Below are 16,630 nucleotides of genomic sequence, written 5' to 3' on the forward strand. Positions count from 1 at the left end.
GGTCACGTTAGAGCACTGAGTCGGAATCAGGGCTTGCACAGTTGGCCTCAGAAGGGGGCCTCGTCTGGCATTTTACCCCAGGCCTCCAAAAACCTTTCAGCTGACACCACTGATCCTGAGTTCGAATCCAGGCATCCATCAGTGTTTAAGCTGGCTTTTCAAGAATTGTGAAGCACTGGTCTTAATACATGAGTTCAATTGTTGTATTTTCTTACTAGTTTTATCCTAACCCAGTTATGAGTGCCAACACGTGTATATTTGATGGTTGTTAAAACATTGTGACCCACGCAATACAGCGTATGAAGGAGACCCATCGCAGTAAATCTGAGAGTGGTTCTGTGGTGCCGTCTTACAGGCCCATTCAATTGATTTCAGGCTCTGCTGACTGAAGTCCTGGAAAGATATCTTTTTTTCAAATACCTTGATCACAGCAAGATTGATGGTGAAATAAAAAAAACGGTGAAACGTGATGCAGTTTTATATCCTACGGAGGAGCAGCCATTTGTTACAATTTGGCCCAAGATTAAATGACAAATAATAAATACAAAACAGTCTCCAAATTGCTTTCGGAATTCTTTTCCCCTCTGGTATAACGGCTTCATTATCTGACTATTCGTGGGTTGCTAAGCGATGCTACAAAGTCACACACATACAGTGAGGAGCAGAGCTTCTTATTAATTTATGTCAGCTCACATGGCCTCATTTTTTGCCCACAGTGTCTCTCAGTAAAGGACATTGCTCCCCCCTCACCTTGTACTTTTGTGAACATCTGACTGGCAGAAGACAATTAATAAGATATATGAGCTCACTCTAGACTCTGCCCTGCTGTGCTTTCTCAGACAAAAAACCCCCAAACATGTCACATTTCCCAAGGCCGTGGCGTTCACAACATGTGTCATTTCATCCGATTAGAGTCGACAAAAAACGGGACAAGATTGAGAGGAAGATTCTGGACAGCCAAGAGCGTGCGTTTTGGGACGTTCATAGACCAGTGGTAAGTCTTCCGTCCGTCGGGTTGATTTATGACAGGGTGGCAAGCCAGGCTGTTAATGGAGTCTCCACTTAGTTGAAAGATTCGACAGTGCAGAGCGACGTGCGCATGGAGGCATGCAAGCAAATGGACGCGTGAGCGCGCTCCCTCCCACTTCAGTTCCACGCACGTGCCAATCGTGCTTTTACTCAGGATGACATTAATTATTCAGCCCCTCTGATTGCCTGGCGGCAGAGGCAGCGGCCGGCCATCAGAAGGTCGCGAGTTCAAATCCTGGTTGGAGATTGACTCAGCAGATCATCCTTATGAGGTCGATAAAATCAGTACCACTTAGTGAGGATGTCAACAGTGGTTGTCCTCTGGATAGCCTTTCTCCTTCCACAGAAATGAGGAATTTCCACTACGAGCTCAGGGCTTTAAAGAGATGAGTACTGAGGCAGTACTATTGGTTCAGTACAAGATGCTGCTGAAATTGTGTACGCTCAGAAGGCTGTGGGGCCAATGGGTTATGTAATAAATACTTTTATTTTCATGTAGAGAGACAGAAGGAGACACATTGTTCGCTTATGTATGTTATTTATATTGCCCTAAATGAGGCTTTAGGTTATTTTGAGTTATGTTTTTACAACCAGGGTTACTGTTCCAATTAACTTCACTCAATGATTTTTATAAAGATGTTGAGGTCTGCCAGACAATTTCTGTCGTCGTGCCATTCATTTTGTGTTCAGCCACCAACACTGCATGTTGCAACAACCACTGCCTTCTGCTTCTCTCCTCGCACTGCTCGACTTCGAGTGGTTGCTACGAGTTATTGTTGCATATTTCACCTTTGGGCGTGTGGTCAAAGGCCCAAAAACGTTACCGCGATTAAACAAAGCATTTTTGGGACTGGACTGGTACAACCGCGTGGACGAACAAACTCTCCACTGTCCTTGAATCCACTTCTCATTTCTCTCCAACAGAGTTCCACTCTTTACGTTAAAAATAAATAAATCTATATCCTGCTTAAAAATAGAGTTAGACTGTGCATAATCAATTCATTAAGTGACGACGGAATGACTCCGTGTTGAGTTTCCGTTGTCACGACGACTCGGTTAAAAAGTGGTGAATTCATCTTGTGCCCAGCCTGGCTGTGTGAACACGACGGAGATGGACATCAAGAAATCGTGCCGCATGAAGAACCCACACAAAACCCGAAAGGTGAGCTCCAATCCCCTAGGGCAGCGTTCCTCACTAACTTTGAGAGAGGGCCCACTTTCTCCAACATCAGAGTGTGAGGGCCACCACACATTTGAAACCATTGGGTTTGACAGCACGATGGGGGGGGGGGGTGTTTCACATTTGTGTATTGTCGGGGACCGCCCCAAAGGCCACCAGGGGCCGCCCGTGACCCACGGGCCTTGCAATGAAGAACGCCGCCTTACACCTCAGCCAACTCCCCATTATTACATTATCCGAATTTCGGATTAACCGTGGTTTGTGATAAAATATATATATTCAAGCATGGGCTCGTTTAATTAGTAGCTGATCCTCACTCATTTATGGTCCTGTTATCTGTGGGTTTATTAGCAAAATTACTTCACGTTTCCGTGACACAAAAGTTGTGGATATCCCACGGCTAATGGGATGAATCTGTCATGTGTCTCCACTTGACCGCAAAATAAGTGCAGATGAATAGGAGACCGTTCTATGATGAGGAAAAGAGACAAAAACACGGTCAATTTGTGAAAAATATGGGGGCCCATTTTTTTCTAGACCCAATTGGTCCCATGTAAAATAGAATTCAAGGTTAATAGGGCCACGGATAAGTGGAATTCTGCTGTGTATGTCGCATATTGTCAATTCGTTGTGTACATTTGCAAGCAATGGAAGCAGCTACATTCTCCACAATGTCAACAAAGATTATCGATTCTTGAATGGAATTGCAGCCTGGATCCGTGAAATATCGATTCTAGAGAGTTGCATGCGAAGCTCTTTTACCCTAGGAATATGGAACACATTTGGCTGGGAACCCGAGACTGTTAACACCCAGATTGCTGCAGCCTGAGAGGCACGGGAGATGGATCGCACGTACACGTCGCACGGCTCACACCTTTCTGGGTCACGTCTAATGATGTCTGCTGGCCGCCTGCTGGGTGGGACACTGTTCACTAAGCCTCGCACGCAAGCCTCACAGCAAGCGATTTCGTATAACGAACGAAAACCGAGCAAAAGTAGACCCCAGAACAACTGGGAAGCAAAATGTGTATGACTCGTCGATTGCGATGTAATATCGAGGATCAGAGCTCCCTGTTGTGAAACAGTAAGGTTTGGTAATACAAACAATGTATGTATATATTGCAGTGCTGCCTGGTTTACAATATAGTGCGTTTAGAAAAAAAAAATCTACTTTAAAAAAGCAGCCTGAGGGTGATGGATCCGTCAGCCTCAATTTCGACGAATGGCTCGCGAAAATATTCAAAAGTGCCACCTATTTGATGATTAGGTCTCTTCAGAGAAAACCTTTCACCTAAATGCTCTATTGTAATTCAAATAGGGTATAGGAAATGGTAGCTGCTGTCAAATGCATGAAAATCACTGAACAAGGCGTTTTTTTTTACAATGTCACATGTCACCAAAGAAAAACGTCCAGAAAATGTTCATTCATAAATATTTTCAAGGCTGAAGCTTTTCCTTTGAATAAGAGACTGTTGATTTCAGCGCATGCAAACACACAAAATACAGAAATCCCCCGTATAGCGTTAACATACTTTTGGGGCAAGTGCTGTAAGTTAGCAGCTATGAAGGCCGGCACGGCACACAGAGAGAGGTGGGTGGTCAGCACCATGCCCGGCCGCCTTAGTCTCTTTCGTGGCGACGTTTACATACCCAAGGCACTCATTTGAGGCTGAGTCGACCCCGGGGATTCCTGAGACTGGTTCAGATAATCGTCACTGGTGTTGGTAGCCATCAGTGGGAAATAAATTCGACTCACTAGATTCGTAGTACAGTGCGCTAACCACTGCACTACCGCTCCTCCGATTAGTACGGTTGGCTACATACGGTGCAGAAAAAGTTCAACATACATACAACACACACAACAACAGCCGCCATTCCCTACTAAGTGGCAGTGACGTCAACGCGGTGCTTGTATCAGGCCAGGCGATCTTGACACCGCTGGTACCGGTCTTCGGCAAGTCCACTCAGCTCCACATCCTCCTGTAACGCATCAGTCCATCCCTTCTCAGCCCGCCGCACTAATTTTGTCCCCTCTATCCAGCCCAAAGAAGATGCTTGGGCATGCGGTGGCTGGGCATGCGGGCTACATGCAGCCTTGTGCACCGGAGGAGCTCGCTGATCGGAATGTGTCGTTTAACCCAGGATGGATCATAGGCAGGACAGCCTGAATGTTTCAATCCGGAGCAGATGTTCTATTAGAGGGGTCCACGTTTCGCAAGCAAATAAAATGGAGGGCATGACAGTGACCAAGAAGAGCCGGAGCTTTGTGTGGAGCGTCAGTTGAGATAGCTTCCATACAGCGTGGTGCTGGCCACCCACCCCCTTGTGTCCTGTGCTGGCCTTCATAGGTGCTACTCGCTTGCAGCACTTGCCCCAACAGTCTGTTAAGGCTATACCTGGGATTTTTGTCTTTTTGTGTCCCACTTGTCTTATCTAGATTTATAGAGCGCTTTAATTCAATGCTTTACAGCAATTAAGAAATGGTACATATGATAAAAGTGTTTGAGATAAAGTGTCATTATTTTGAAGTTGCGGTGGAGATTTTAGTGATTTTATTTAGCCGCTTCTCGATACCAATCGGTGTTCCATTGTATGTTAAAATGTAAATGACAAGCGACTGTCCTCGGGCGAGTTCTCATGTTTAGCCATTCAGCACGATGTCCGACACATCGCCGCACTTGCTGGTAGCTTCTTCTGGAAGTGAACGTTGATGAAATGAATGTTAAAGAAGCTCCCGGCATCTGGAGCGAAACGCTGGACATCGTGCCGCAGCGGAGAAAGGCTGCACGACACAACCATGAAACCTCACTTGGCAGTCGGCCCGTTGTCGTGTGTTTCCTGGGAGTCACCCCGTTGCCGTGTGTTTCTTCACAGTCGGTCTACGGTCTCCAAGGCGACTCGCACTCCCAGAGTCCCACGCACGCTCTGCCTGTCGACGCCAAGCCCCCCACGGAGGACGAGCTGAGGACCCAGGCGAGTGCAACCGCTATCTTCTCATTGTCTGGGTTATCGACACAGAGCACCTATCACCGAACAAGTAGGAGGGAGCATTAGATCCTGCCAGAAATAGGGGAGCCTCTTGCAGAACATTTTTTTATTATAAAATATCTTCACATGCTTTTTTATTAATAATACTTCATGTTAAAGTCCTAAAAGCTATTCAGGTCTCAGCAAACGCTGCAATACGTTGCCCACAGCCGTTAAAGAACCCTTCGTTCGCTCCCATTGGTTGGGACGATCCCCTTGCAGTGTGCTAATCTGAGATGGTCAATAGTTCAATGTGAATGTGCAGTTTTATCGAGGGACTGTGTGTTGTTGTCTTGGTGTGGTCTGGAACTGTTTTTGCTGTTGTTTTGCTGCCTTGCCAAACCTTTGGAATATATGCACTTATGCAATTTGAGCTTATATACTTTATTTACATAAATAATTTTATGTATTTATAGTGATTTTCTTAGCTTTCGTATACTTTGCACTCCTATAGATTGTGTTGTATTGTTTGTTGTTGTGACTTTATGACTCGCCCCTACTGGACATCTTTGAAAAAGAGCTTCAAGTGCTCATCGGATTTCTCGAGTCTAAATAAAGATTTTGATTCTGAGTACAGTTTACATTTATGCTGATGCCACTATGTCTCCAATGGAATTTCTGGAAAACGTCTTCTGACGTCGCTGCTGCGCGAATAGTGTTCAGTGGAGAGCGCACCTCCTCGTCTGACTCGGTGTGTAATTGGGACGTTGTTGCCACCTTCACGAAGTTGCAGCGTAAGCTGCTCTATCCACATAACTGGTTTCTGTACATTCTGAAATAAACGATTAAGCAAATAGAATATTCAGGCAGCTACATTATCCAGTCAAACACCTGCTTCATGGTCTACAAAAGCCAGCCATCATGAATGGTATTTAGTAATATGGTAATTTGATGTACAGATTAATTAAATTGAACACTCAACGAAAGATGTGGGATTCTTAACGAGTAGCAAATTAGTGTTAAAAAAGCAGAAGATAATGAAATGGTGTTTACTGAGAATGCAAAACTCTTCAAGATAAGCTTTTAAACACTTGGTAATTAATTAAACCTACACTGCTGTTGTTAACTACTCAAGACACACATCCTTGCGGGTAAACAAAATGAATAAAGTTACAATCTTGAAGGCTGAAATCCCTCTAGTTACACAGAGATATAACATCTGAGATATTTTAACATTTATTGTTTCAGTTTAGTTCTCATCTGAACGCCTTAACTTTGGCGGACCTGTTTTTCTGCTTAAACTCTGCAGATCATCTTTCTCAGGGGACAACTTGACCGACACTGCATGAAGATGTCAAAGGTTGCAGAGAGGTACGACACCGTCACACCCACACCGTCACACCCACACCGTCACACACCACACCGTCACACACACCACACCGTCACACACACCACACCGTCACGCACCACACCGTCACACCCACACCGTCACACCCACACCGTCACACCCACACCGTCACACACCACACCGTCACACACACCACACCGTCACACACACCACACCGTCACGCACCACACCGTCACACACCACACCGTCACACACCACACCGTCACACACCGCACCGTCACACACCACACCGTCACACAATGCACCGTCACACACCGCACCGTCACACACCGCGCCGTCACACACCACGCCGTCACACACCACACCGTCACACACCACACCGTCACACACCGCACCGTCACACACCACACCGTCACACACCACACCGTCACACACTATTCGGCGCACGTCCCTCTGGTCCTGCCGCTAAAGCAGCGATGGTCGCTGCTGCCGTCATCGCCGGTGTAACCACCTGCAAGCGAGGATTGTGCTTTCATAATATTATTTCGCTTTAAGTCAAGGCACGTATTATTTCATGATAATTTAATATCGCTGCACTTACGATAAAATCACTTCCCCAGTGATGGAAAGTGCCATCCAGAATGATCATATATAAATTAATGATGAAACATTATTTAAAAGGATTCATACTGTGAGTGTGAATATGCATTGTCCTTTAAAGTAAGCCAAATGATGTACAACTATGCTGCTAGACTATAGTTTCAGTTGTTCTTGTTGTTCTTATTGGCTAGAGTAGCTCACGTGCCGAAGCACTACCCTTATTGTCATCATTATTGTCATGACCATGATGCCGATTCTGACAATGGTGATGATGGTGGACATGAAGATGCTGATGATTCTCATGATGATGCCGATTATGAAGATGCAGATGGTGACATTGATTACACTATGTAACACAATTTTTGTTTGTGGGTAGTAAGTGTTATATCGTAATTGCTTATGCCTAAAAAGTATAGAAAATGGCTATTATTCCTCACAAACTTTGCTTTTGTGACCAGGACAGTGATATTTTGAAATGTACCTATTTTCAATGAGAAAACGGGCGAATGTGTGTCTTTTTGTTCACATAAAGTCAGGAATTAACAACATATGAATCAAAATTAACATGTATACTAAAGTAACACAAAAATTACTACAAAAAATGTAGAAGTGAGTAGTTTTTCGAGATTTACGATTATACTGTAAATCACTTTCACGAATCAGCCCCCAAATGTAGTCTCCCATCATGTTCTTGTTATACTGTCCTTGGTAGCGGCGTTCAAAGTCCAGTATATCCTGGTGGAAGCACTCGCCTTGCTCCTCCGAGTACGCTCCCATGTTCTCCTTGAATTTATCAAGATGAGAATCAAGGATATGGACTTTGAAGGACATCCTACAGCCCTTTGTGCCGTAGTTTTTTACCAGAATTTCAACCAGCTCCACATAGTTTTTGACCTTGTGATTGCCCAGGAAGCCACGAACCACTGCGACAAAGCTGTTCCAAGCTGCTTTCTCCTTACTAGTGAGCTTCTTGGGGAATTAATTGCACTCCAGGATCTTCTTTATCTGTGGTCCGACGAAGATACCGGCTTTGACCTTTGCCTCAGACAGCTTAGGGAAGAAGTCTTGAAGGTACTTGAAGGCTGCCGACTCCTTGACAAATTGTTTCATGAGGCCCAATTTGATGTGCAGTGGCTCCCGCCTGTGGTAGTGCGCCTTGGTGTCCCTGCTGTCCCAAAGGCAAAGATAGCAGGGAAACTTGGTAAAACCGCCTTGGAGACCCATCAGGAATGCCACCATTTTGAAGTCTCCGATGACCTCCCAGCCGTACTCATCATACTTCAAGGCGTCCAGCAAGGTCTTGATGCTGTTGTAATCCTCTTCGAGGTGCACCGAGTGAGCCAGGGGAAGAGACGGGTATTTGTTACCATTATGGAGCAGCACACCTTTGAGGCTCCTGGATGAGCTGTCAATGAAGAGGCGCCACCCATTCTGGTTACAAGCGATTCCGATGGGCTCTGCTGGCAGCAGCAGAGCCCATCTTGACGGGTGAAGAAGCTGCACAAATTCTAGATTTAAAGCTTTCGTGACTGCAAGGCATCATATTCTTAGGTTTTTTCGGTAAAGTCACGTAGGTAAAACATCATAAGCTGCAAAAAGGTTGCTGACGCTTCATCTGATCTGCGACTTGCACACTTTTATCCAACATTGGACTTGGTGGGACCAAGATTTCTGATCAAGTCGTTGTGGTCTTTTTGGTTGGGGTAGTATGGGTTTCTCTCCTCAGCTCCACCTCTGAAATTGTCATCTGGATCTACAACGTCTTCCTCGCTCTCTGACTTGCTGCTCTCTTCTAAAAGACGACTGCTCTCTCTCCGGAGGAGTGGGTACGGGGAGATCATGGCAGTATGGCACCGGGGCGATGAATGAAGGAAGGTTCGGACACGTGATAGCAGGTGCATTCTTGACAGTCCGACGTTTGGAAGGGTCCACCATGCAGAAGTAGCAGTTGCTTGAGTGGTTAGTGGGTTCCCACCAAATTCTTGGGATGGCGAACTTCATGGCTCTCTTTTCCTCTCTGTACCATCCTACAAAAAAACATTTATTTCACCCATGACTAATGTGTAAGAGATTCTCGCAACATTTCTCAATAACATTGAAAATTGTAAAACATTTAAAAATTACAAACTTTTACAATTTAAAAAATGTTAACTAATTTTATAACATAATATTTCTAGCAACAATTGTCCATCTTACCTTCCAGAGTTTTTTTTGCATTGCTCGCAGGTGAAATGAGATGCCCAGGGTTTGTCTGCATTTATACTACTATTTATATTACTGGAAAGTTCTAGAATGTTTTAGAAGTTACTCCAAGTTTACTCAGCACTGAATCTATCTGGAATGTTCTGGAAAATAGTTTTATAATGGTAATAACCTGAGTTAACCATGTTCAAGATTCAAATTCTCGACCAGGAACTCTGCTCCTTTGCCGGCTGGAACAAACACCTGAGCCAACTTATGTTACAAAACATATGTTACGTCACGTTTATTTATGTTCATGCAATATTTTCAATTTCTCATGTGACACAGCCTGTGACCCAGGTCACTTGCAAACAAGACTGTCCCGGTCTCTGACTTCTCATCTGGTCAAACAAACAAACCACTTGACTTGACCTGTTTGTTTATTGAGTTTCTGTGCCAGCTAGCCAGGATTGGGTCAAGAGACCCAGGCAACTGGAGAGAACAGAATAGATGTTTCTTGACTTATTGCTTTAGCAAGTACGCATGTGCAAGAACCCACAATAAAAAACACAATTAAGAAGATAAAAATAAACATTCATACTGTCTGGGGACATGATTCCAATATCCAACTGGGCTATTTAAAACACTGCCACTGGCATTGCTGATCCATATTTGTACTGTTGTCCTGTGTTGTATTGGTGCTGTGTTTCCACCACAGCCTCATCAGCTACAGGGAGCAGTACACGGAGTACGATCCCTTCCTGACCACGCCTGAGCCCTCCAACCCGTGGATCACGGACGACACCACGCTGTGGGAGGTGGAGGCGAGGTGAGCCCCCCTACCCCGCCCCCCTACGATCTCCGCCCCCCCTACCGTCCCCCCTGGGACGATCCCCTCACTCCCCCCTAGGATCCCCACCACCACGATCCCCACCCCCCTACGACCCCCCCCCCCGAATTATCCCCCCCTACGATCCCCCCCCCACCCATGGCCCCCGCTACAACCCCCCCACCCCCCCCACGACGCAAGTGTGTCCCTCGGAGGGCCGGCCAGCACGCACTGGGTGCAGCATGCGGCACCCTGTCACGTGCCTGCCACGTGACAGGGTGCAGCATGCGGCACCCTGTCACGTGCCTGCCACGTGCCATGCGTTCCCACCTTTGTCAGACATCTTTACTAACCTTGACTGGATAATAATTGAAATAAAAAACAACCCGAAATGCTCGACTGTTTAAGGACAGAGAACAGCAATACCCCCACCTGATACCAATGTGCCTGCCGAGTTAGCAAAATAAGTAAATGTAGGTTATATATTGAGTGAATAAATAAATTACTGGCGTTTTCTCGAGATCTCTGTGATTTGCCCATCATTTGCATTAACTAAATTTCATGACCATAAGTGGAATGTTAATGGTGAGGCCAGGCAAGGACTCGCGAAGAACATCTGTTTTAAGCAGTCTCACTACGATTAGACCAGAATGTGTGGAATATGTCAGCTGCAGCGATAAAAGCGAGCTGGCCCTTTGTGGAAGGACAATAATGTGAATGAAAAGAGGAATCCAATGAGCTACGGAGCTCTTTGACACAGACGTCCTCGCAAATCCCCCTTTGTAAGGGAGACAGATTCAGCTTCTGGGTCTCATGCTCAGGGCTCTGGCCATTCCGTAACCAAGCAAACACTCTGTGGTGCTACGGTTCCGTGGGAATTCAGATGCTCTCTCGTTACCTTAAAAACAATACCATCACCTAGGCGAAATGGACATCGTTAATTCGAAGTAGACCTAAATGCTGACAAAAATCCCCTCTCAGGGCCAGAAACTGATCAGACGACGTATTCGAGTGACTTCCTGGTCAGAAGCCCGATGAGGCATACAGAGAAGTTTCGCTCGGAGTTTGAGTCGCCAGTAGCAAAGAGCAGCACGATGCGCCACATGACGTATGTACGGATGTGTGCATGTTGACATTATTTTTGCACCGTACGTAGCCAACCGTGCAAATTGGAGGTATGGATGTTGTGAACCTGGTTTTTGTACTCACGCGTAGACTCCACTCACGTGAACCCCAAGATCAATGCTCCGATGAGGCGTTAGCTTCCTCAGCCACCTTGCCAGCGTGCTCCTCCGGTCGTGTTTTAGCTCGGAGTTTGCGACCACTCGCCGCTCACAGGAAGGTGTTCACGTCGTGCCGTGTTGCCGTCTCCTCTTCGCAGCAAAGAGCCAAGTCAGCAGAGAGTGAAGAGGTGGGGCTTCGGCATCGACGAGGCTCTCAAAGACTCGGTGGGCCGGGACCAGTTCCTGCGGTTCCTCGAGTCCGAGTTCAGCTCCGAAAATCTGAGGTGGGAATGTGACTGCAGTGCAGCAAGTAGGCTCTCGTGACGTTTAAAGGAAATGGACGAAAAGTTCCAAGAGGGACCAAAATGTTCATCATCATCTTTCTCATAAGCCATGATCTATCCACTGCTGGAGAAAGTCCCCCCCCCGATGCTGTCGCTATGAGTCATGGTTCCATGATGCAAAATTCCATCACGAGCTGATCTCATCGCTCTAATCTCTCCATTAGTGGGCGCCCTCTGAGGCATTCTCTTCTTTGGTAGCCACTAGTGGCGTGTCCTACCCAAGCCGATGTAGTTTTATATAACATGAAATACGATGTCTCTAAATTACTGTTTCATGTCTTCCTTTCTGTCTCTCAGTCTAATTTCAAGCATGCAACTCTTCATGGTTTAAAAGTCTTTAAAAAATTCTCAGCTTTTTTTCAATATAGGAATGATGGAGAGATAATTCTATTTAACAAAAATAATTCCTGTGCAAACACTAATTAAAGACATCATCGCGTGAAAAATGTGGTTAAACTAATCTAGCCACATTGAGAGATGTTGCCGGGGCTGGAATAGTTCAATGTAAACCGTGAGGCTTTCCCACACATGTCAGCGCATGTCACGACAGCGTGATAAGTTGCCAGTGATTATACATTCATGCAAATGTGTGCCGCGCTAACGGGTCAAAATATTGGGGTCATTGGCCTCATCCGTCTCAATTACACTCAGTGCTGCTCTCGCGCCCGGCTCGGTGCACGTGGGAAGGTGGTCAGGAAGAGCCGAGCATCGCACACGCGACTGGCGCACACTCGCTAACCCTGTAGGTTTAAGCACTAGGGCTGCCAAGTTTGCTTATTTTTTTTAAATGTATTTCTTTATTCACATTTTCGGATGCATGGTCCATTCCAAGGATAAACCCGGGGTTACAGGTCACGCGCGTCCTCGTGCATAGAGCTCGGAGTTGGGATTTTCCATCGTTAGCCGTGCGTTTCTTAAAATAAACAGGCGAGGGGTGCGGTAAAACGTTTGTGGTGGTGGGGGGTGAAATGGACGGGGGGGGGGGCTAGCACGTGGGAGGGTAAAGAGCTGCTGCGGCGCGCGTTGGCTGAGGGTGGCTCTCACGCGGTGAACAAGAAGTGCGTCCTGGTGTCACTGTGCCTGAGGGTTCCAGACATGGAGAGAGGGGGGTTTAAATGTTTTTTTAAAGAATGGATCCCACGATCTTTTTGAAGTCTGCCTCCTTTCCAGGCTGACGAGTTTTAAGCCCATTGAATTCGATGGCTCTCAGAAAAAGCCAAAAATGAGTTCTTTAAATATATTTTTTTTACTTTGGAAAGTGGTATGATTAGCTTTGAAAATCGGTACGTTTCAAGTCGTTTTGTTTCAATTTGAAAGTTTCCTAGCCATAGAAAAGGGTGGTGAAATCGTTCAGCGGGAGCACGTTTGTCATTGGTTGCAGAGGTTCACAGTTCAAATCCATTGGCCACCCTGATTAATACTGCAGGTGTATTCACCGTCGACATACGCTATATGCTATTTGCTTCACAGTGAACGTTACAGATCCCGTTATGTCATTTACAAGCATGGGAACATTGTGTGCTGGCATTATTGTCCAATTTTGAAAACGTTCTCACAAATTACTCATTAGGAATTTACACAGCAGTCATCGTCCCCTACTGCGAAAAACTTGCTGAACCCTCATGAGAAAGAGTCCTGAGACTCGGTGAAGCTTTCCCAGGTAAAACAAGCGTAATCATAATGTACCAGGTAAGGCCCACTGAGCTATATCGCAATTTTTCAGAAGCGACCTGGCCACAAATAATAGCTCAACGAAGTGGCTTATCACGTGGAAATTTATAGCAGCCACATACTGTAAACGCACGTTGATTCTAAATGTGGAGGGAAAAATTGGAGGACCCGGAGAAAAATCCACACGACCATAGAGAAAACACGCAGACTGCATATATATGGCAGGCGTCAGGGTCACGATCGAACCCACGACCTCCTGTATACCAGGCGAGGCAGTTAACATCTCCTAGCCACCGTGGCGCCCCTGCTCCACATGCTACTACAGCTGTGCGTGTCTGGTCGCACAGGTTCTGGCTGGCGGTGCAGGACCTCAAGTGCCGGCCCATGCGGGAGGTCCCCGAACGCGTGCAGGAGATCTGGCGCGAGTTCCTGGCGTCGGGGGCGCCCAGCGCCATCAACCTCGACTCGAAGAGCTACGACAAGACGCTGCAGAACGTCAAGGAACCCGGCCGCTACACCTTCGAGGACGCGCAGGTAGCGCACTTGCGGAAATTAGTCCGGTCGTCATCATCGCCATCGTTGTCATCACTGACAACATCGTTTCATCATCCTCGTTATTGTTGATATCTTTGTCATCGGCATCATCATTGTCACCATCGCTGTTCGTTGACACCATCGTCTCGCTGTCACCATTGACGTTACCCAAATCATCATCGCCATCGTTTTCTGCGGCAGATATCATCACGGCATTGTTATTGTCAGTATGACATGCAGTACAGCGTGCCATAAGGTGACCTAAAGGGGCAATTGTAATTAATTATTTGGTCTTCCTACACAGTCGCTCATTAGTTGTTAAACATGTAATTTGGAGATGTATATTTACTATTAACTAATTAATATAGATATAAACACACAAGGATAATGATCTCCTGCACAACAGTTTATTGGTTCTCACTGACAAGTATTGTGAGTGAGAACCAATTAAGGTCATAAACAGCATACAATCGTGACTGAAATAAATATAACATTGGATGGAAGTTGCCTTCCTCAGTGCATCCTTTAAATGACACTTCTAAAAGAGGTCCTGCCAGCTCTGTTGAAATTTAAGACCCCGTGGCCATCACTAATAAAGACCAGTGGGTGTTGACTCTGGTGGGTGTTGACTGATGGGTGGTGACTGATGGGTGTAGACTCTGGTGGGTGTTGACTGATGGGTGGTGACTCTGGTGGGTGTTGACTGGTGGGTGTTGACTGATGGGTGGTGACTCTGGTGGGTGTTGACTGGTGGGTGTTGACTGATGGGTGTTGACTGATGGGTGTTGACTGATGGGTGTTGACTGATGGGTGTTGACTGGTGGGTGTTGACTCTGGTGGGTGTTGACTGGTGGGTGTTGACTGATGGTGGTGACTGGTGGGTGTTGACTGGTAGGTGTTGACTGGTGGGTGTTGACTGATGGGTGTTGACTGGTGGGTGTTGACTGATGGGTGGTGACTGATGGGTGGTGACTGGTGGGTGTTGACTGGTGGGTGTTGACTGGTGGGTGTTGACTCTGGTGGGTGTGGATCGGTGGGTGTTGACCCTGATGGGTGGTGACTCTGGTGTCACTGACATATTCCCATGACAGCTCGATGACATCTTTGTTCAGACCGTGCTAACCGTGCTAACCGTGCTAACCGTGCTAACCGCGCTAACCGCGCTAACCGCGCTAACCGCGCTAACCGCGCTAACCGTGTTAACCGTGCTAACCGTGCTAACCGTGCTAACCGTGCTAACCGTGCTAATTGTGCTAACCGTGCTAACCGTGCTAACCGTACTAACCGTGCTAACCGTGCTAACCGTGCTAACCGTACTAACCGTGCTAACCGTGCTAACCGTGCTAACCGTACTAACCGTGCTAACCGTACTAACCGTGCTAACCGTACTAACCGTACTAACCGTGCTAACCGTACTAACCGTGCTAACCGTGCTAATTGTGCTAACCGTACTAACCGTACTAACCGTACTAACCGTGCTAACCGTGCTAATTGTACTAACCGTACTAACCGTACTAACCGTGCTAACCGTACTAACCGTGCTAACCGTGCTAACCGTACTAACCGTGCTAACCGTGCTAACCGTACTAACCGTGCTAACCATGCTAACCGTACTAACCGTACTAACCATGCTAACCGAACTAACCGTGCTAACCGTGCTTATAAAAACAGACAAAAAAGCGCCGACTATAATGTCTAGCCCTGTACTGATTAACCTTGCATGCATCACTTCATCCGTTTAATATTTTATTACTTACGATTTATTTAAGCTGTATATACATTACATGCTATTGCTACAATGAGGTTAACAGAAAGGATGAAAGTGAACATATGACGGACCAAACGAGCTTCGCAGAAAAAGCGAGACAAATTAAAACATAATCGATTCTCTAACTGAGCCATGACCTCCAATCATGACAAATCTTAAAATTGCGAGGGGGTTATAACCTGCCTAATAATGCCCTCTTACTGTTAATAAAGCGCCTGAAACCCCAAGCAAACATACGCACACATCGCTTCATAGCTTGCCCTGCAAGTCATCGATGAAGCCACTGAGAGGATATGTGGCATACTCTTCCACGCTGACCAGTTGTCCTGCAACAGGTGGGAATACCAGTTGTCCTGCAACAGGTGGGAATACCAGTTGTCCTGCAACAGGTGGGAATACCAGTTGTCCTGCAACAGGTGGGAATACCATTTGTCCTGCAACAGGTGGGAATACCAGTTGTCCTGCAACAGGTGGGAATACCAGTTGTCCTGCAACAGGTGGGAATACCAGTTGTCCTGCAACAGGTGGGAATACCAGTTGTCCTGCAACAGGTGGGAATACCAGTTGTCCTGCAACAGGTGGGAATACCAGTTGTCCTGCAACAGGTGGGAATACCAGTTGTCCTGCAACAGGTGGGAATACCAGTTGTCCTGCAACAGGTGGGAATACCAGTTGTCCTGCAACAGGTGGGAATACCAGTTGTCCTGCAACAGGTGGGAATACCAGTTGTCCTGCAACAGGTGGGAATACCAGTTGTCCTGCAACAGGTGGGAATACCAGTTGTCCTGCAACAGGTGGGAATACCAGTTGTCCTGCAACAGGTGGGAATACCAGTTGTACTGCAACAGGTGGGAATACCAGTTGTTCTGCAACAGGTGGGAATACCAGTTGTCCTGCAACAGGTGGGAATACCAGTTGTCCTGCAACAGGTGGGAATACCAGTTGTACTGCAACAG

General features: G+C 46.5%; 1 protein-coding gene across 4 annotated transcripts in view; it reads left to right on the top strand.

Annotated features, from left to right (window-relative positions):
• The window catches only part of LOC144943092 (regulator of G-protein signaling 7-like), an 87,302-nt gene that overhangs the window by 60,156 nt on the left and 10,516 nt on the right, over positions 1-16,630 (top strand). For all 4 annotated transcript variants that reach the window (XM_078870253.1, XM_078870254.1, XM_078870256.1 and 1 more), the window contains 7 exons: positions 913-994; positions 2,117-2,191; positions 5,084-5,182; positions 6,486-6,547; positions 10,024-10,134; positions 11,516-11,641; positions 13,720-13,906. In XM_078870253.1, the coding sequence (XP_078726379.1) occupies positions 913-994; positions 2,117-2,191; positions 5,084-5,182; positions 6,486-6,547; positions 10,024-10,134; positions 11,516-11,641; positions 13,720-13,906 (742 nt within the window). The remainder of the gene's footprint in view (positions 1-912; positions 995-2,116; positions 2,192-5,083; positions 5,183-6,485; positions 6,548-10,023; positions 10,135-11,515; positions 11,642-13,719; positions 13,907-16,630) is intronic.

Source organism: Lampetra fluviatilis, chromosome 30, assembly GCF_964198595.1.
Source record: "Lampetra fluviatilis chromosome 30, kcLamFluv1.1, whole genome shotgun sequence".
NCBI lineage: Eukaryota > Metazoa > Chordata > Hyperoartia > Petromyzontiformes > Petromyzontidae > Lampetra > Lampetra fluviatilis.